Genomic DNA, 16,652 nt, shown 5'->3' on the forward strand with positions numbered 1-16,652 from the left:
GAAGTGGTGCTGTTTGCACCTTCACTGCCATTGGCATCCTCTCAGATTGATAGAACAAGGGGGAATTGTTTTAAACTAGAAAAGGGGAGATTTAGATTAGATGTGAGAGGGAAATGGTTTGCTCAGAGGGTGGTGAGGTGCCAGCACTGCTGACCAGAGCTGTGGTTACCCCATCCTTGGAGGTGCCCGAGGCCATGGATGGGCCTTGGGCACTCTAGTGGGGGCAGTCAGCCTACACAGGGGTGGGGTTGTGGGGCTATGAGGTCCTTTCCACCTCAACCATTCAGGGATTCTCTGATCTTTAAGACCCGTTCCCATCCAACCGTCTAAGGTTCTACGACTCATAGCTGAATCCAAAAAAAACAGCCAGTAAGATGCAGCCCATAGAGCAACCTCTGACTGCTGTGCTGCATGGGGATGCAAAAACTGGCTTTCATGGCAAAGCAGAAGCTTTGTCAAAGACATCCTCCAAACATCCCTGCTGCACAGACCAGGACAGGCACGGAGGACGTCGGTGACGTGGCTGGGCCAGCAGTGAGTCAGGATGCAGCAGGCTCCAGAATTCACACCACCTCCTTCTGACTAATCTTTTGGAGCACGCTGTACAATCAGTGCATTTTATTCCTCCTGAATCTTAAATTAATGTTATTATCTGGATTATTTAATAAAGTCAGTAACAACAGGTTCCCTGCAGCTCTTTTTATCAATGCAGTGCTCTAAGATATGCACAGAGCGATTTCCAGCTGACATAACCTCAGCAGAGATCCTTCTGGCGTGGCTTGGCAGGGAGGTGCAGGGGAGGCTGCCTTTAGTTCACAGGCAGAGACAAGAAATGCAGAGCTGTAAGTTATGGGGGATTTATCTGATTAATTGGAAGTGTCTAGCCACCAGCTGGCAGATGTAACACTGACTACAACCCAAGTAAAGCTACTTGTAAGGAATGATTAAATATCGAGGGATAATGCATTCTGATGGGCAGCGCTCTAGCATCACACACAGAGTACTTTCCTGGACATTCAGGGGAAAACGCTTTTAGCCATAGGGGGAGAGGAATGCTTTCAGCAGTGCCACCCTATTAGAACACTGTTACTTATGGACAGCAACTTCAATAATTCGGATCATCTTTCTTGAAATAGAGATCTTAGTAACGCTAACAAGCCAAAAGGACTCGGCTGGTCTCCTTGGTTTTAGAGGTTTTGACTGGAAAAATACTGGGTATAATTCATGGAGGATATAATACTTGCAGGGTTAATGAATCAGGTTTATATTTATAATATAATTGTCAAGTTTTCTTTTTTTTGCTGCGCAGTCAGACCAAATGATCCCAACGTATTCGTATCTTTTGGCACATGAGCAGGGAGAGCAGCCATATGTCACAGCCACTGATGTTTTTATAACAGAGCTGAGAAATCTGAATCTGAATGCTCTGAATAGTGTATTCTGCAAAAGCTCATGGCCTTTTAGAGATAATCTGATTTGTACTAGCTGGTCAATAGAGTAAATGGACAGCAAAACAAGAACCTCCTCATAGACACTCAATTGCTTTTGTGGATGTTACAAGGACTTTAATTACAACAGAACTGCTGAGGAGATAATGAAGTCTGAATAACAAAGTTTAGACATTCTGATGCTATCTATAAACTTCAGTATGGAAAGTACAGATAAAAATGTTTCTTATTTCATCTGAAAAAGCTTATACAGAGATAATTGCAATGCAGCATGGAGAGTGGATTTTAGCATCAGCCACTACTGAAAGGATTTTTCACTAGCTGTGTTTTGCAGAGTACTGCATAGTTACGTTTGGTTTAGCCAGAGAAGTGCTATTTTCCATGCAGAGCTTTCAAGAAGGGCCTCAGAAAGATGCATTGCAATTCAGCTGTAATTAGATTTATTGCATGACCTTCTGTGGATCTCTCAGCTGCTGTTCGTAACACCAACTCCAAAACAGAATCAGTGATGCTCCCTTAACCTGCCTCCCCCCAGAAGACTGAGCCTGAGTGATGCCTGCTTTGGCAAGCATCTGCCCTAAGTGGAAAGTGCAGGAATATATGCTAGGCTGGGATCATACGGTACCTCTCAATAATGCAGGACGTTGCCTCGTGGCTGATGGAAGAGGAGTAGGTTTGCCAGTCTCCATCGGGCAGCTCTCGCACTTGGACTGTAAAATATCGTATGGGTGACGATCCATCACTTCCAGGGACCCAATGCAACCGCAGGCTCCGCGATGACACGTCGGACTGGGGGGTGGTCAGCTGCTGGGGGGGGGCCGGGCGCTCTGCAATTGAACCACAGTGTGGTACTGCCTTCAGAGGCTATTCAAGCTAATATAAAATGTGACAGCATAATTGGATTTCCATAGTGGTAATGCCACAGGAGATTGAACTTTTGGATTCGTCCCGTGAAGTATAAAAGTCATCTCCACTCTTTTACCTTCTGCTGCAAAGATGAGCAGTAAAACTCATTCTTATTTCCCAGCATAAAAGGTCATCACTGAACCTACACCCTTCTACCAGCAGATTTCAAACTCGCAAGGATCTTAACCTGGCAGGTTGAGAAGAACTGCTAGGATCATCAGCCAAGCAATCCAGATAAGTCTTTAATGAAACCCAGGTGTGCTTCGAGCTGCAACAGTTCTTTGGCAGAATTTGCCTGTAAACTGGTTCACTTTTTAACCCCTGCTTACTGTAGCTGGGTACCAGGGGACCGTGTGCTGTGTGCCACGTGGCATTCGCTTCCACCAGCTGCTCCCTTGTCAGGGCATGAAGAAGAGAATGAAATGGGCTGGAACAGGCTGGTATGTGGCAGTGTTCAAGCACACAACTTATGGCCCATCACAAACTCCAGCACCAAATCTCTGGCAAGGATCAGGGACCATCAACAGCTCCTGCTGCTGCTCTTTCCAACCACACTTTGGGGATGAGGCAGAGATGGAGTTCAAGTACCTCCTCCGTGTGCTTACAGGCACCTTCTCTGCTTCCCTTCCCACTTACTGCCCTTGAAGCTGCAATGTCAAACCAGGCAGTGCCAATGCTGAAGGAGATCTCCCCAGAGCCATTAATAGCACACCTTTCAGACGAGGCAGGGAATGGTAATGCAGGTGTGAGCATGCCAGCCCCACTGCTTCCATATAGATCTCCTTTCCCGTCACTGTGTCTCTGCACTCCATTGATTTCAATAGAGAAACTCTATAGAGTGAGGAATAATTGTTTAATTGTTTATCATGAAGATTATTGATTCTGATTAAAATGTGTGGCATGTAATAAAGCAGAAATTGATTGGAGACACCACAGTGACTTGCTTTTGAGAAGCAATTCAATTCAACTTCATCAGCACTCGTTTCCATATAAGTGCACCCCTGACTGCATGATTCCTCCCAGCTCTGTATGGCGAGCACTTTGTTTTCCTGTCATCCTCCGGAACATTTCCTGTATGTTTTGGCATCTCTCTGCAGCATGATCTTGCTGACATCAGTGCCAAAAGATCTGTAAGCTATTAGCTGCAGGAATTCCTTGGTGCCAGCAGCCTGCGATCCAGAGCACAATGCAAAAGGTCAGTGCCTTACAATGACAGGCTGAGACAGGTATTTGGGGTTATTTTATCAGAGGAAGTGAGTGTCATGTGGGGATTTAATACTGCTGATAAGCTTTAAGCAGTGTGCAGTTTAGGGCAGGTCAGATCTTGCCGTTGGTCTCCAGTGATTGGGTTTACTCCTGCTGCCAAAGGGAGATCTTAAAATCTCCTGTGTTGCAAGATATACTTCCTGACTGTACGTACAAAGCCATTAGTGTGAAGAGTTTATTTATGGGAGTTTAGCCACGAGCAAATGCTCAGGTGAGCTGTTTGTGCAGGAATGTAAGGCTGGGCCATATGACTCAATGGATTCCTTTTAATTTCTTGCTACATTTACATCTCGTGGCTCTGTTCTGCCTGGATCCCTGGTGCTGACTGTTCTGAAGGATATTCTGTAGACCCAGAGCACTACAGAAGCATCTCCGGAGAATGCAGCTGCCATACAGCTCGGGATCTGTAAATCAGAGGTATCACTGTAAAATACAAAGATTTCTATTGGCAGTACACAGGGAATCAAAGGACACGAATGAGGGACCAATTTTGGTGATTTTCAAGGGAATTTTTATGCCTGCTTATCTCAGTATCAAGGACGACAAGGACATTAAACGCATTTTTATTAACGGAAAGTAAATATCTTCTTGCTCCAGAATATTTATTGTTATGTATACAAGTTCCAGGCTTGTTAGTTTATTTACTTGTTACCAGAATAGTTGCACTGGATAAATTTCTTTATCAACCCAGAATACTAATTGTGTTGATATAAGATTATATATTTTTCTCTCTATACTTTACATACGGGATCACTACAGTTAACTCTCAATGCCTTGGGACTCAGATCCATAGCATGCACACAGACACAGTAGAGCCATCCATCAAAAAGAGAAAGAGTTCACTTTATGTTAAGACTTGCCTATTCAAGATAACCCTAAAGCACTGATAGCAGCAAGGGATCATTGTTCCTGCAGTGGAGCTGGGAGTTCTGCCTTGAGGCACTGTATACCCAGCAACAGCCTGGGAAATCTGAGCACATCCTATTGAAAAGGAGAGGCTCTGAGCTTCGAGGGCTTACTTTTATTGGGTGCAGAGGTTTTTTTTTTTCTGAAACTTGCACATATTGGACTTTAAACTTTCACTTTGACAACAATCAGACAAGGGTGGAAGAAACCTTGAGCTGATAAATCTGCTTGATAGACAGCATCTTCAGTAGAGGCACTTTTTGTGCTCCAGAGGTTCTTTCTCTGAAGACAGCACTGTTATGCATGGGAAAGCTGCACATGACCTGGAGAGCTGTGCTGGTGGGAATTTTAGCACCAATCACAAAGGACAAAAGTCGAAATGCACCCCACTGGTCTTCCCTGTTGGCGCTGAACATCAGGGCAATGCCTACAATCTTGTAGGTAAGTATCAAGGGAGATGTGAGCTAATAGCAAGGGAGATCCGTGCTCTAGCACTGAATGATTTGGTAAAGTGTAGAAAAGATTCAAAATGAGAGACCACTTGGTAGTCACTTTTTAAGATCTAAAAGTAAATGTTATTTAAAGTATTACAGTGCATGTCTTGGGCAAGAGCCAGGACCAGGCAGACATGCATACCCCAAAAGTAGCTGAAGTAACTCTGTGGAGGTTTGTTCTGGCTGCCTGCTGAGGTGTGCTTCTCTCCGAACTGTGCTTTTTATAAATCACAGAAGTTGTGTGGCAGTGATTTTTGAGGGTCAGCTTCTGAAGATGAATACGGAGGCAGCACCGTGGGTCAGAGAGGCACGTGGCACAGAACGCAGTGATGCACAAGGGAGTGATGCTGGTACCACTGTTGTGGTAGCTTTGACTGTCAGCTCAAGAGTCCAGATACGCACTTTGCATTGGAACATGGCAGCTGGAAGTCTAAGGAAAGTCTAAACTCCTGTTTTTTGCTAACACACTCTCTTTTGGCTCCGAATGAGAAATTAGTGTTCATGCACAAATAGAAAATGAGTTTTTTTCTGATAGCTCTGGAGATCCATTCTAAGAGTGGAGAACTGAGCCAGAGCATTAGAAACACGCAATGATGCAGACCAGATACTTCAATAATTTGTATATGTCTTTTACATTTTGATGCTTTTGGTATCTAAGCGTCTACACTCATTCAAGTACATACAAGCTCTTGCTTTCTTCAAGTAGGCTCCCTACGGAACAGAATTTGTTTGAGGATGCAGACAGTGAACAACAATTTTGTCCCTGATGCCAGAAGTAGAAAAATCCCAGACAATCCAAATACAAACATTCTGCTTGAGTATACAGCAATGAGTGGCCAGAGGAATTGCTAACACATTGGGTCAGGACTTAGGTGCAATAGAGGAGCCACGTTAAGAAACTCTGCAAGATCTCCAGCTCTCCTTTTGTGTTCCCTAATCAATGCAATTCATCCATCACTTACATTCTTAAGATTGCAATCCTTCTAGAAAATGAGAGAGCTGAGGAAAAAAAAAAAAAGCCAAAAAAAACAAAGAAGCTTTGACTGCAGAAGGAGGCTGCATATGGCCAATACAGCATCTGATAGAAAAATCAATCCCCAACAGCCTGTCTGGTTAGAAGAACTGCCTCTCATAAAAGCCTGCCTTGCTCACCAGATTTCCAAAATCATGACGTTGCTATGGTTTAGGGCAGGGTTATGTTGTGAGAAGCAGGAGGTGTACAGGCTGCAGCCTGTAATTAAAATTCCTGTGAGCGCAGCACAGACTCAGAGGCATGCAATGGAAAGCACTCCAACCCGTGGCTGCAAGCATTACCTCTTTTCTCTGTCGTGATCACCGTGGCTTCCAGAGGCTCTCCCCAGCCCTGCCGGGTCTTGGCAGATGTCCGGAAGATGTACGCTGACTCGGGGGTGAGGTCTGTAGCAGTGAACTGCCGGACTGTTGAGCCCACCTCCACCGTTGTGAACTTGTTGGGGCTGCTGCTGGCCAGCCGATATGCAATCTGATAGCCTGAAATCACGGCACCGACAGAAGAGAGTAGAGAGTTTAGGATTTTTTTTCTAGCTGTAGCACCAGGCCTATTAGCTTATTGTAATTACTTGTTTAACTGAGACCAGAACTAAGTAATTTGCTTCCTTTAGTGCTATAAAACTCTGCTATATGCCAGCCCTTCGCAGTCAGGCGCAGCACCTTATGGGGAAATTACACACTGCAGTGCACACAAGGGTCTGCTGGATGTTAGCTGCAGCAAAACAGATCTCACTTTCCATCCTTCATCCCAACAAGACACAAAAACATTTAATCTTTCCTGAGCATACTGGTACCTCTCTGGAAAGGCAAAGGTACAGAGCTCATTGCATGCAGCAATGTGATAGCATTGGTTGGAGCTCCAAGTTTCTCAGCTGCAGAGGAGTTGGATTGCCCCAGCTGTGCAGCCCTCATGCTGCTCCAGTTAACCCTTAACCCTGCTTTTTCCACTTGTCTTTCTCTCAATTCTCCTACTCCCCCATAACTGCATGGTGGATGCCAGGACTGACAATAAAAGCATCCTCCTGTTCTGCACTGTTGCAGTCCCTGTCTGCAGCCCAAGGAAGAAGCCTGCAAGCTGTGCGGTCTCACTTAAATCCTCCTGCACTCAATAATCAATGCTGTTGATGCCTGCAAATGATAGCCCCACTCCAACCTGCCTGCCTGATGATTATGAGCTTACGGTTTAACATACATTATTAATGATCTAACAGTGCAAAGGAAGGCTTCCAGACCTCTCACGCACCACTAGCAACAACTGTACCCCAAAGAGGGTCTGCCAAATGTTCAAAGCCATTCTGTACACCCAGCAATCAAATCAGGCTCTCACTTTTGGAGCTCCACGTAACTTTCAGTCCAACTGCTAACTTCCAAAATCAATTAATACAGGACTGGTGTGGGGCTTTATTGCCCAAGCTGAATGCACTGTATGATTAAATGCTTCATGAAGCGATGCAGGGCAGAGGGCAACCAACACATCCAAATCAGAGCAGATGAAAACAAAACAGTCACGACATGACGCTGCCAACTCTCTGCTCATCTTCCAAAAGACAAAGGGGCATGCAGACACCTAAGGATGTCTCTTTCTCTTGAAATTAATATCCCAGCTAACGTTTGAACTCCCACCAAATTCTGGCTGTAACGAGAACAAGAGCCAAACTTGGTGTGCTTCACTCATAAAGGTCAGTGCATGGGAACTGGAGAATGTATCTTACCTGTGGCTATTACACAAAATCAATGACATTTATTCTTCACTGGGAACGTGTGACAATTGCCACATAACTGCTCACAGAAAAGATACAGAGTTCAAATGCTCTCCCCAATGAATGCCATACTTGTATGGTACATAAGCAGTGAAATTTAATCAGGATACAGATAGCAATAATTTCAGCATGCTGATTCTCAGGGTACTGTGGATGAAGCCCCATCACTTCTTTGCCTTTTTTTGTTTTCTATAGCTGCTAGGAGATGTGGGGCAGCAGCTGTAGCTGTCTCCATTGGTCAAACCTGATTGCACAGCCACTTCTGGGAGCGACCTGGCTCTCAGAGCACCAGGGTTCCAGCAAGCTATGGGTACAGAGGTGGACACAGGTCTGCATCATGGCAGTACCCCAGTACACAGTGGCTGCCCATATTTGAGATCGCATGTTAGGAAGGGAAAGCTTCCAACACAGCAGGGTTAATTTTTGCCAAGAGTATCCAGCTGTGCACTGGGCATATCCCTACAGCATTTCCATGGGTGCATAATGATGCATTCCTAAAAAAAACCCTGATTTTCAGAGCTCCTGAAGCATGCTATAAGCTGGCAACACAACCTTGGGGTCTTAGCCTTTGAACTAATCTTACTTGTTCTCCTGCCAATGACCTCCTCTTACTCATTGCACCAACTTTCTCATTGCTGGCCCCATATGCCTCACTGCAGTATTGCTGTACCTTTAATACTCTATGTATTTTGATCTTCTCAGAAAGTCCACAGAATGACAGACAGCAGTGGGGAGAATAAATGGATACATTATGATCTTTTTTTTTTTTTTAAACAGATGTGTGGAATGCAGGAGTGAGAACCCTGGTGCAAGATCTCAATAAAGAGGAAAAAATAGTAAAAGAAAAGCTCTGAGGCAATTTCTACAGCAGCAGGGAAGATGAAGGGAGAAGCAACTAAGATGGCTAAAGAAGTTTGATAAAGGGACATAAGACGTAAGGAGTAAGACCTGCAGGGAAACCGAGAGCATTAAAAGAATAGGAAACTTGATTTATCTAGTTATTAAAAGATAAGTATGATATCTGGGACATATCATTGTGAAATGATTTTCTCTCTTTTCTAAACTATTGTAAAATATAAAGCGTAGCTAAAATGTAAGGAGGGAATAGAAAGATAACTATTTACTGCTAAATGGTGGCATCCACTCTGGAAAGCCAATTACAAACATGCATTGGAACAGGCAAGGAAACACACACTCATCTTTGCTTCTGTAACAACTTACAGCTATGGATTCCATGACCGAAACCTGCAGCTTTGTGATGTTTTCTCCCATTGACCTGACTTGAAGGTGCGTATCCAACCTGTGCATCTTGAGCTCTTGTTGCTGCCCACAAACCCTGAGACGCACTCTGTGTCTGAGTGTGATCCCCTACATCACCTTCCACTGTTAGACAATTGGGCAGCCAAGAGACATTCTGCCATAAGCATCGTTGCTCTTTTTTTCAGAGTGATGCAGAAGATGCAGTATTTAAGCGACAGTTTGGATAATAACTTGGGCTAACACAAGATGAAAAAGTTGAAATTATGAAGTTGATGATCTTTGGCAACAAGAGAGAGGAGAAGATAGGAAATGTTGGGTGAAATCAAATGAGGCATATCAACCGAGATAGATGGAAAGAGTTCAAATGAATGTATGCTTGAGGTCTGCTGCATGGATGAAGCTTTCTTCCCCTACTTGATGATAGCAACACAATGTCATATATGCATTAGGTGAAAACAATATCAAAGGTTACGGACAAAAGCAAAATCTTTAAAAAGTGATCAGAGCAAACTTTTCCAGGGTAGGAGTATCTTACAGAAAGTTCACCAGCTGGATGCTCAGTCAGAAGAATACACATTCTTCTCTTCATTTTTCTTTTTTCCCTACAAGCATTGGGTGTCCCAAATCTCTTGTCGTTCGGAGTTGTGAATCACCAGCCAAACTGCATAAAAAAGCCTTGAAAGATAATTTCCCCGGCGGTTTATTTATTCATTGAAACAAGGCTTATTTTTGCATTAGCGTCTCCTTAAATATTTTTTCGCACAACTGCGAGCGGTTTCATGAGCTACGCTTTCTGAACTCAATAAATGGCAACAGTCTGAACTGCCTGTTAAACGTTAGGTCACTAACGCAGCCACCAGATTCCCCAAAGCAAACAGGCAGGAAGATGACAACACCCCATGAATATAGAAGAGCTTTCAAGCTCATCACCATACAAAGCCCTTCAGAACTGACAGCACCCGCTCATGCAGGCCGCGGTGCAGCAGAGATACAAACACTTATTAATTTGTCACAGAACTTAGGAAGAGCCAAATGATACTGGGAGGTTACGGTCTGCCTAGCAGAGCAGCAATCCAGTTTGTTGATTTTACTGCTTATCTGTTTAAGGGCCAGCGAGTGTGCAAATGCAGCCCAGGATCAAAATATGCATTTGCAAACATGGATTACATCCAATTTCGGTTCTAATTCTCAGTGGAGTTCTTACACTCTTTCGCTGTAAGCTTCAGGTAAACGCTAAACGCAAGGATACCGTGAGGAATACTAACCAGCAAGCGTGGCTCAGCTCTTGGTACAGGCAAAGCTCACTGACAGAACTGCATATACACACATTAATGCATCGTTTTCCTTCAACAGTGTTTGAAGGAGCTACGCTGGGTGCTGCTGAATGGAGTGCCAAAAAGAAGATGGAGTTAAGCCTCAAGTTGGTTATTGCAACGCTCCCAAAAGGAGAAGTGGAGATATCTAGCAGTCCTCCACAGTAAAATATTTAAACAAACAAACAAGCAGTTTTCCCTCTTGGTGTGCCAGTATTTCATCCTGTTAATCTCTCTCTGAAATGCTAGAACATACTTTGATGTAGATTACAAAAATGTTAGCTGCAAAGGTGCTTGCTTGTATACTCAGAGGACAAAGCCAGCAGAGCAGGAACATTAATTCAGAGGCTGGGAAAAGAAGTTGCTCTTGCAGAAAAAAAGTATTTTTTTTCTTTGCAGCCCCAGTGGTGAATAACAGAGCAGCCTGCAAAGTTATGTTAACTTGTTTTTTCCACTGATTCTACTTCACTGACTTTGGCTGTGGTGGTTACAATGCTGATTCAAAAGTTCATTGCAGCAATAAGATTTGAACATTGCACAAGAATGAAGGTAAACATGCAACCTTTAGTTACAACGCCATGCTGGTTTTTTAGCTATTTCTGAAGAACTCACTTCCTCGAAAAGATCACAGAAATAACTCAGCGTGAGTAATTTTTCCTGTTTCTCTCTGACATCGGCAGTTAACTGCTTCCTCCATGAGCCTCAATTTTTCTGCTATCAAACAAAAAAGAGGAGGGAGAGCTGTTGAATAAAGACAATGAACCTCAAAGAGGTGGACTGGGGCAATTGGTACGTAGAGCCCCCTGGGAAGGAATTCTATGGGAAAGAGGAATTCAGGTTAGCAGACTGTTCTAAAAGAGACAAAAATAAAGGTACAATGATCCCGATGCAGACAAAAGATGTTAAGAGCCCAGTATGTTTGCATTCAGACCTCACTAATGCCTTCAAATTCAAAACTGAATTGTACTAAATGTTGAAACAGGATGGGTTGTTGAGGGGGTGTATAAATAGACAGCACTGGCACGTAGGGACAAAGTCAGAATAGCTACAGTGCAGGTGAGTTTGAACATAAAGGGGAAAGGCAACGAGAAAGGTTTTGGAAAGATGTTCAAAACACAAGAGAGAGAAGGAGAGGTCAACTATTAGGAATAAAAGATGAGCTCAAGACAAGTGACACAGAAGAGCACAAGGCTGACACCTCGGTTGCTTCACACAAAAAAGTTGATTATTAACTAGATACTTAACACAAATTAAAACTGACAACAATAGAAGGAGGGATGTAGGCTAGAATACAGAACAGGTTAACGAACATTTAGCTAAGCTAGATGCAATCAAGCCAGAAAGGCCTGATGAAATTTGCCCTGCAGTGCTATGTAACTAGCAGGAGCCATCTCTAAATAATCAGTGATTATACTCAAGAACTTGTTGAGGATAGGTGACATCCCAGAATATTACCGAAGGGCAAACTGAATGCTTTATCTCATAAAATGGAGGAAGAAAGACCAAAGGAATTATGGACAAATCAAGCCAAAGTTTAATACCCAGAAAGACCCTGGAAAAAATATGAGCAAATATATAACCATCCACAGGGATAATAAATTGCCAGAGAACAGCTAATATGTATTTGTCTGGAACAAATAATAAATACCAAATAATCTGTTTTCTGCTTTGACAGTGTAATTGGCCAGGTGGGAAGAGTAGATATGATCCACATCGACTTTAAGTAAGGCTTTAATATGGTTCCAAGCAGCCCTGTCAGAAACAAGCTAGAGAGACAGAACCTAAGAAAAATATGGCACATTCTGCTGTGATCTCTTAAAAGAAAAAGTCAAAATGTTGTTAGCAATAGTTGGCTGAGAAATGGGTAGGATATATTAAGAAAGGTCTCACGAGAATAAGTCCCGAGTCTGTTTCTGTTCAATACTTTCATTAATGACCCGGTTGATGGAATTGCCATTCTGCTTGCAAACTTCAAAACTAAAACCAAATTGGGAGCGGTTCTGAGCCCTTTGGAGGACAAGACGGTAATTTAAAGTGATTCTGATAATGAGGAGAGTTGGTCTGGAATCAGAAAGCTGAAATTCAATAAAAATACATGCAGAGCATTGCACTTACAGAAAATAAAAAGCTTAATGTACGTGTAAAGAAGGATTGACCTGGAATTGTACTGCAGAAAAAAGGCAGGAATTAATAGCAGGTCATAAACTTACTTAGTTACAACAGCACTGTTGCAAAAAAAGGCAAGGCAGTGCCAGGCACCCTGGGATGTGTGACTGGGAATGGACTGTGCAGGTCACAGCAGCCTGCAGTCTCCATGCTGAGCATTCTTTAAGGGAATACCCTTCCACCTTTCCTCCCAGCTCTGCATTTGTGTGATTTTGTTATCAGCACTGTGGCATTGACCACGAATTGAACAAGAAGTGGATGAATTGAACAAGGCACTGTGGGAAGCCCGAATAGAAGAGTTCTTATTCCACAGAACTTGAAACTTCAGCAAAAGATGCTGACCAAGTGCAGCAAGGTGAGACATCGAAACAGTGAGGGGCACCTAAATATCTTTAGTACTTTCTCATCGTGTGTACCAAATTATTTTTTTTCCTCCTTAACCACATCCTGTGATTCAAATCCCAACCTCTACAGAGAGTGAGTTGATAAGACAACAGTTCCTTAAAACAAAAGCAACAAATCAAACCAACAAGGCAGCCTGGAAGCCAAGCTTCCTCGAGCACCTTTGAATCTCATCTGATGCTTTCTCTGTGTCTCCAGGTGCCAGGATTAATCCACAAGAACTTTCAGAAACTGCACACCTCAGCAAAGACTCTGAGCTCTTGACTCAAGAGCTACACACAGCACCAGACCAGTCCTTTATCTAAAGGGATATTTATAGGGATAACCCTCACTCACCTGCTTGGACTACCACAAAATGTGCTCCACATTAGCACAGAACACAGGCAGAATCACTGTGTAAATATTAGATACATTAACTCAAGATGCATGAATGGATTCTTGCACTGTAAAAACCTTCAATGCTTTAGAAGTACAAGGAGCTGCTGGTGTGCTCTGGGTGCAAGAGCAACCCAAGAGTTATCAGAGCAGGTTTGTCATGAATTCCTGGCGTGCCTTGCTGCCCCTGTTGCCTATGATAAAAAGCCAAGTGTGATTTAACACCTTGCAACCTGGCAGACAGTATTGGCTGGTGGAAGCAGCAAAATGGAAACACTCATGAAACTGAGAAGTCAGGGATGCGTGGCAAGGAGGAGGAAAGGAAAGGAGGAGAAAATCCCACTCTGCCCTGCTGCAGCTCAACAGGTTATACGTACACATATAGATGGACAGATGAAAATTCAAGCACAGCATCAGGAATGCAGTGTAATCCTGACTTGGGAAAACACACACCGCGGAGCCTGGCAGAACTTCCCTTCTCACTGCAGCACTTATTTTCCTCTCTTTAGCTACAGATTTGCTGAAGCGTGGTTTCTAACCCAACGTGCAAGCAGAATGAAAACCCAACAGCCGCAGCTCCTCTGCTCCCAACCCTCTCCTCCCAGCTCCTTACCCAGGATGATGCCGTTGGGCTCCTCTGGTGGCTGCCAGACGATGCGCACTGATGTCAGCCTCACTTCGGGGAACACCAGCCTGACGGGTGGCCCAGGGGCTGTAGGAGGACAGAGGTAGTGCCAGCAGGCACAAAGTGTCAGAGAGGTTACAAGTTTCCCAATCGCTTTGCACAGAAGGCAGCCAAGCTGTAGCTCACCAACAACAAATAGATGGTTAGGAGCACCCATATGCATGCAAAACGCATGGGTTCTGAGGAATTCCGTCCACAGGTGTTGGAATTGAATAATATCTCCTCTCTGTGGCCCCAGTGCTGGCCTTGAACTGCCTTCTGATTTTACATGTGCATTCTAAACACAGAGGGCTGAGGCAGCGAACCCAATGCACGCTGATGCAGACAGCTGGCAGCTGCAATGGCCATCCTGGGTTTGTGAGGTGAGGAGATGTTAATTCACACATTTGCATCTCCAAAATTTCCCCTTCGGCACAAATTCCACCTGCCTCACCCCTGATGATACATTTAATTAAGCGGAGCCCAGAGGAGACACAACATATTTATGTCAGGAGTACGGAGAAGGAAGAACAATTTGTATCATTTGCCAACAGGCACTTAAGGAGGGAACTGCTATAATGGGGTTATCTAAAACAAACAGTTTTAAATATTTCACATTATAGTCTGATGTGTACAGTTCTGTGACTGCTCTTTCATTCCCTGCAGAGTTCTGCTAATATTAACTTCTCTTTTTTTCCTTTCAAAGTCACCACACAGGCTGAATGCTGACAAAATGGCTACAAAAATGCCTGGGAGCGACTGTTCCTGCTCTGTCCCATCCCTGTCCCCACAAAATCCCACCTCTATTGCCACTCCATCCCATCCCTGTCCTTATACGCTGCAGTAAATGCCACATTAAGCCAGGAGTCTGAATGTGTTTGCAACTCAACCAAACAGTTTTAATGAAGTTCCTTGTAGATACCAATTTTTATTCAGTTTCCACTGGGAACATTTTGATGAGAAAAGATTTCTTTTTTTTTTTTCTATTTTTCATTCATTGGGACTAACAAGCAGAAGCCTCTTACACAGACATTATCCATCATTTAATAGTGAAAAGGCAATGAAACTAAAAGCAACTGCAAAGCCAGAAATGCTTCAAGAGTTGAATTAAATTTCTGTCAAACTCCATCAGCAGGAACACTCTCACCCCACAGATGTGTTCAAACAGAACTGGGGTGAGGAAGGGGCTGCTCAGGGTCTCTCATCAAAACAAACCGCACTCCAGAGACCCTGAGCTCATGGGAATCACTGGAGGAGGCTACAGAGAGGGGCTGCTATGAACCCTTCATGGCTCAGTCCTTATTCTTTTGGAAAATGAGAATGGATTGTTGAAGCTGCAATTTCCACATCTCTCCTTCAGTCCAAGCAGACTCAGGTTTGTTTATTGCTTCCAATTGCAGTGCTTTTTGCTTAGAGCATGATTGAACATCAATTGGCATTTATAATTGGGCTCTAAAAATTGTCTACGGTAGAAATTTTCTACATGGAGCTTCAGAGGACAAATCATTTTAGATTTTTTCCTCTCCACCAACTGAGGGGAAGGAGGAAATGGGCAACTGGTTTTCTGCCAAATTCTCATCCCATGGCCGATGGAGCAGTGCTGTTATGCAGAGTAAGGATCAATTCCTTAAAGCTCAGAATCAAAAAACAATCCAAACAACCTCAGTTTGGCCTTTCTATACACTTGCATCACTGCAAAAAAGTGGCGTTATCATCAGGACTAAGTAAGGCCCTTATTCTGGTAACCCAAACACTTACCATCATCCTTGGTTCTTTCTATAACAGCAGGAGAGCTGGGGACTCCATCCCCAATGCGAGTGAACGCCAACACCCGGATCTCATAGAGCACATACTTGCGCAAGCCGGACAGCAGGCAGGACTGCGTGTGGTTACCTCTTACTGTTTGGCTCCTTGGTTCAGAGTCTAAATCTTTTGCTTTGTAAAGTATCTGCAGAATAATGCGGAATAAATGCGTATGAATACAGAAAGAAAAAGTTATTACATGAGAATTGAAAAAGGGGCATGCATTTAAAATGTTCCTTTTCACAAGATATGGGATTAAATTCAGCAGTCTACCCTTCCGAAACCAGCACGTTTCTGATATCTCATCCTGTTGAGTTATGGATGATATTAACATCCCTCAGGTGAGCAATAAATAATAAATAGAAAAATGTAGCCAGGTAGTGCTTTAATAACAAAGTGAACATGAAGCTCCAGCTGCGTACCTTGTAACCCAGGATGAGACCATTTTGCTCTGACTCGGGGACTGCAGACCACGTCAGAAGGATCTGGGTTGAGCTCACGGCTTCAGCAGACACGTTCTCAGGAGGAGCAGAGGGAACTGGAATCAGAGACAAAAGAGGTAAGGCTTTCCAGGTGATGCTGTTTTACCTCCCTGTCTGCTTGGGATTGTTTTGGGATCCTTTGGAAGACTACCCTAATCCCAAAGCACTCAGATACACTCTAGACAATGCCTTCTTCTCTCGTATTCATTATACACCACCTTTACATTTCAGCTTACTTCACATTCTTTTACCAGCTCATGTAAGAAACACAATATTTGTAAAGAGCTTAACATTCACCACTAAGCACTGTCTACAGGCAGGCACTAAATACAGGCAGACATGAATAAACTTCAGGTTCTTTATGTTTGCAGTAATTAG

General features: G+C 43.6%; 1 protein-coding gene across 3 annotated transcripts in view; it reads right to left on the bottom strand.

The window, feature by feature from the left end:
• SDK1 (sidekick cell adhesion molecule 1) overlaps window positions 1-16,652 on the bottom strand; it is a 363,255-nt gene that overhangs the window by 56,337 nt on the left and 290,266 nt on the right. For all 3 annotated transcript variants that reach the window (XM_042828025.1, XM_042828024.1, XM_042828026.1), the window contains 5 exons: window positions 16,215-16,330; window positions 15,748-15,937; window positions 13,939-14,037; window positions 6,335-6,529; window positions 2,074-2,275 (listed from right to left, as the gene is read on the bottom strand). In XM_042828025.1, the coding sequence (XP_042683959.1) occupies window positions 2,074-2,275; window positions 6,335-6,529; window positions 13,939-14,037; window positions 15,748-15,937; window positions 16,215-16,330 (802 nt within the window). The remainder of the gene's footprint in view (window positions 1-2,073; window positions 2,276-6,334; window positions 6,530-13,938; window positions 14,038-15,747; window positions 15,938-16,214; window positions 16,331-16,652) is intronic.

Source organism: Centrocercus urophasianus, unplaced genomic scaffold (genome assembly GCF_019232065.1).
Source record: "Centrocercus urophasianus isolate 14NV4802_14NV808 unplaced genomic scaffold, USGS_Curo_1.0 seq_29, whole genome shotgun sequence".
Taxonomy (NCBI): Eukaryota; Metazoa; Chordata; class Aves; order Galliformes; family Phasianidae; genus Centrocercus; species Centrocercus urophasianus.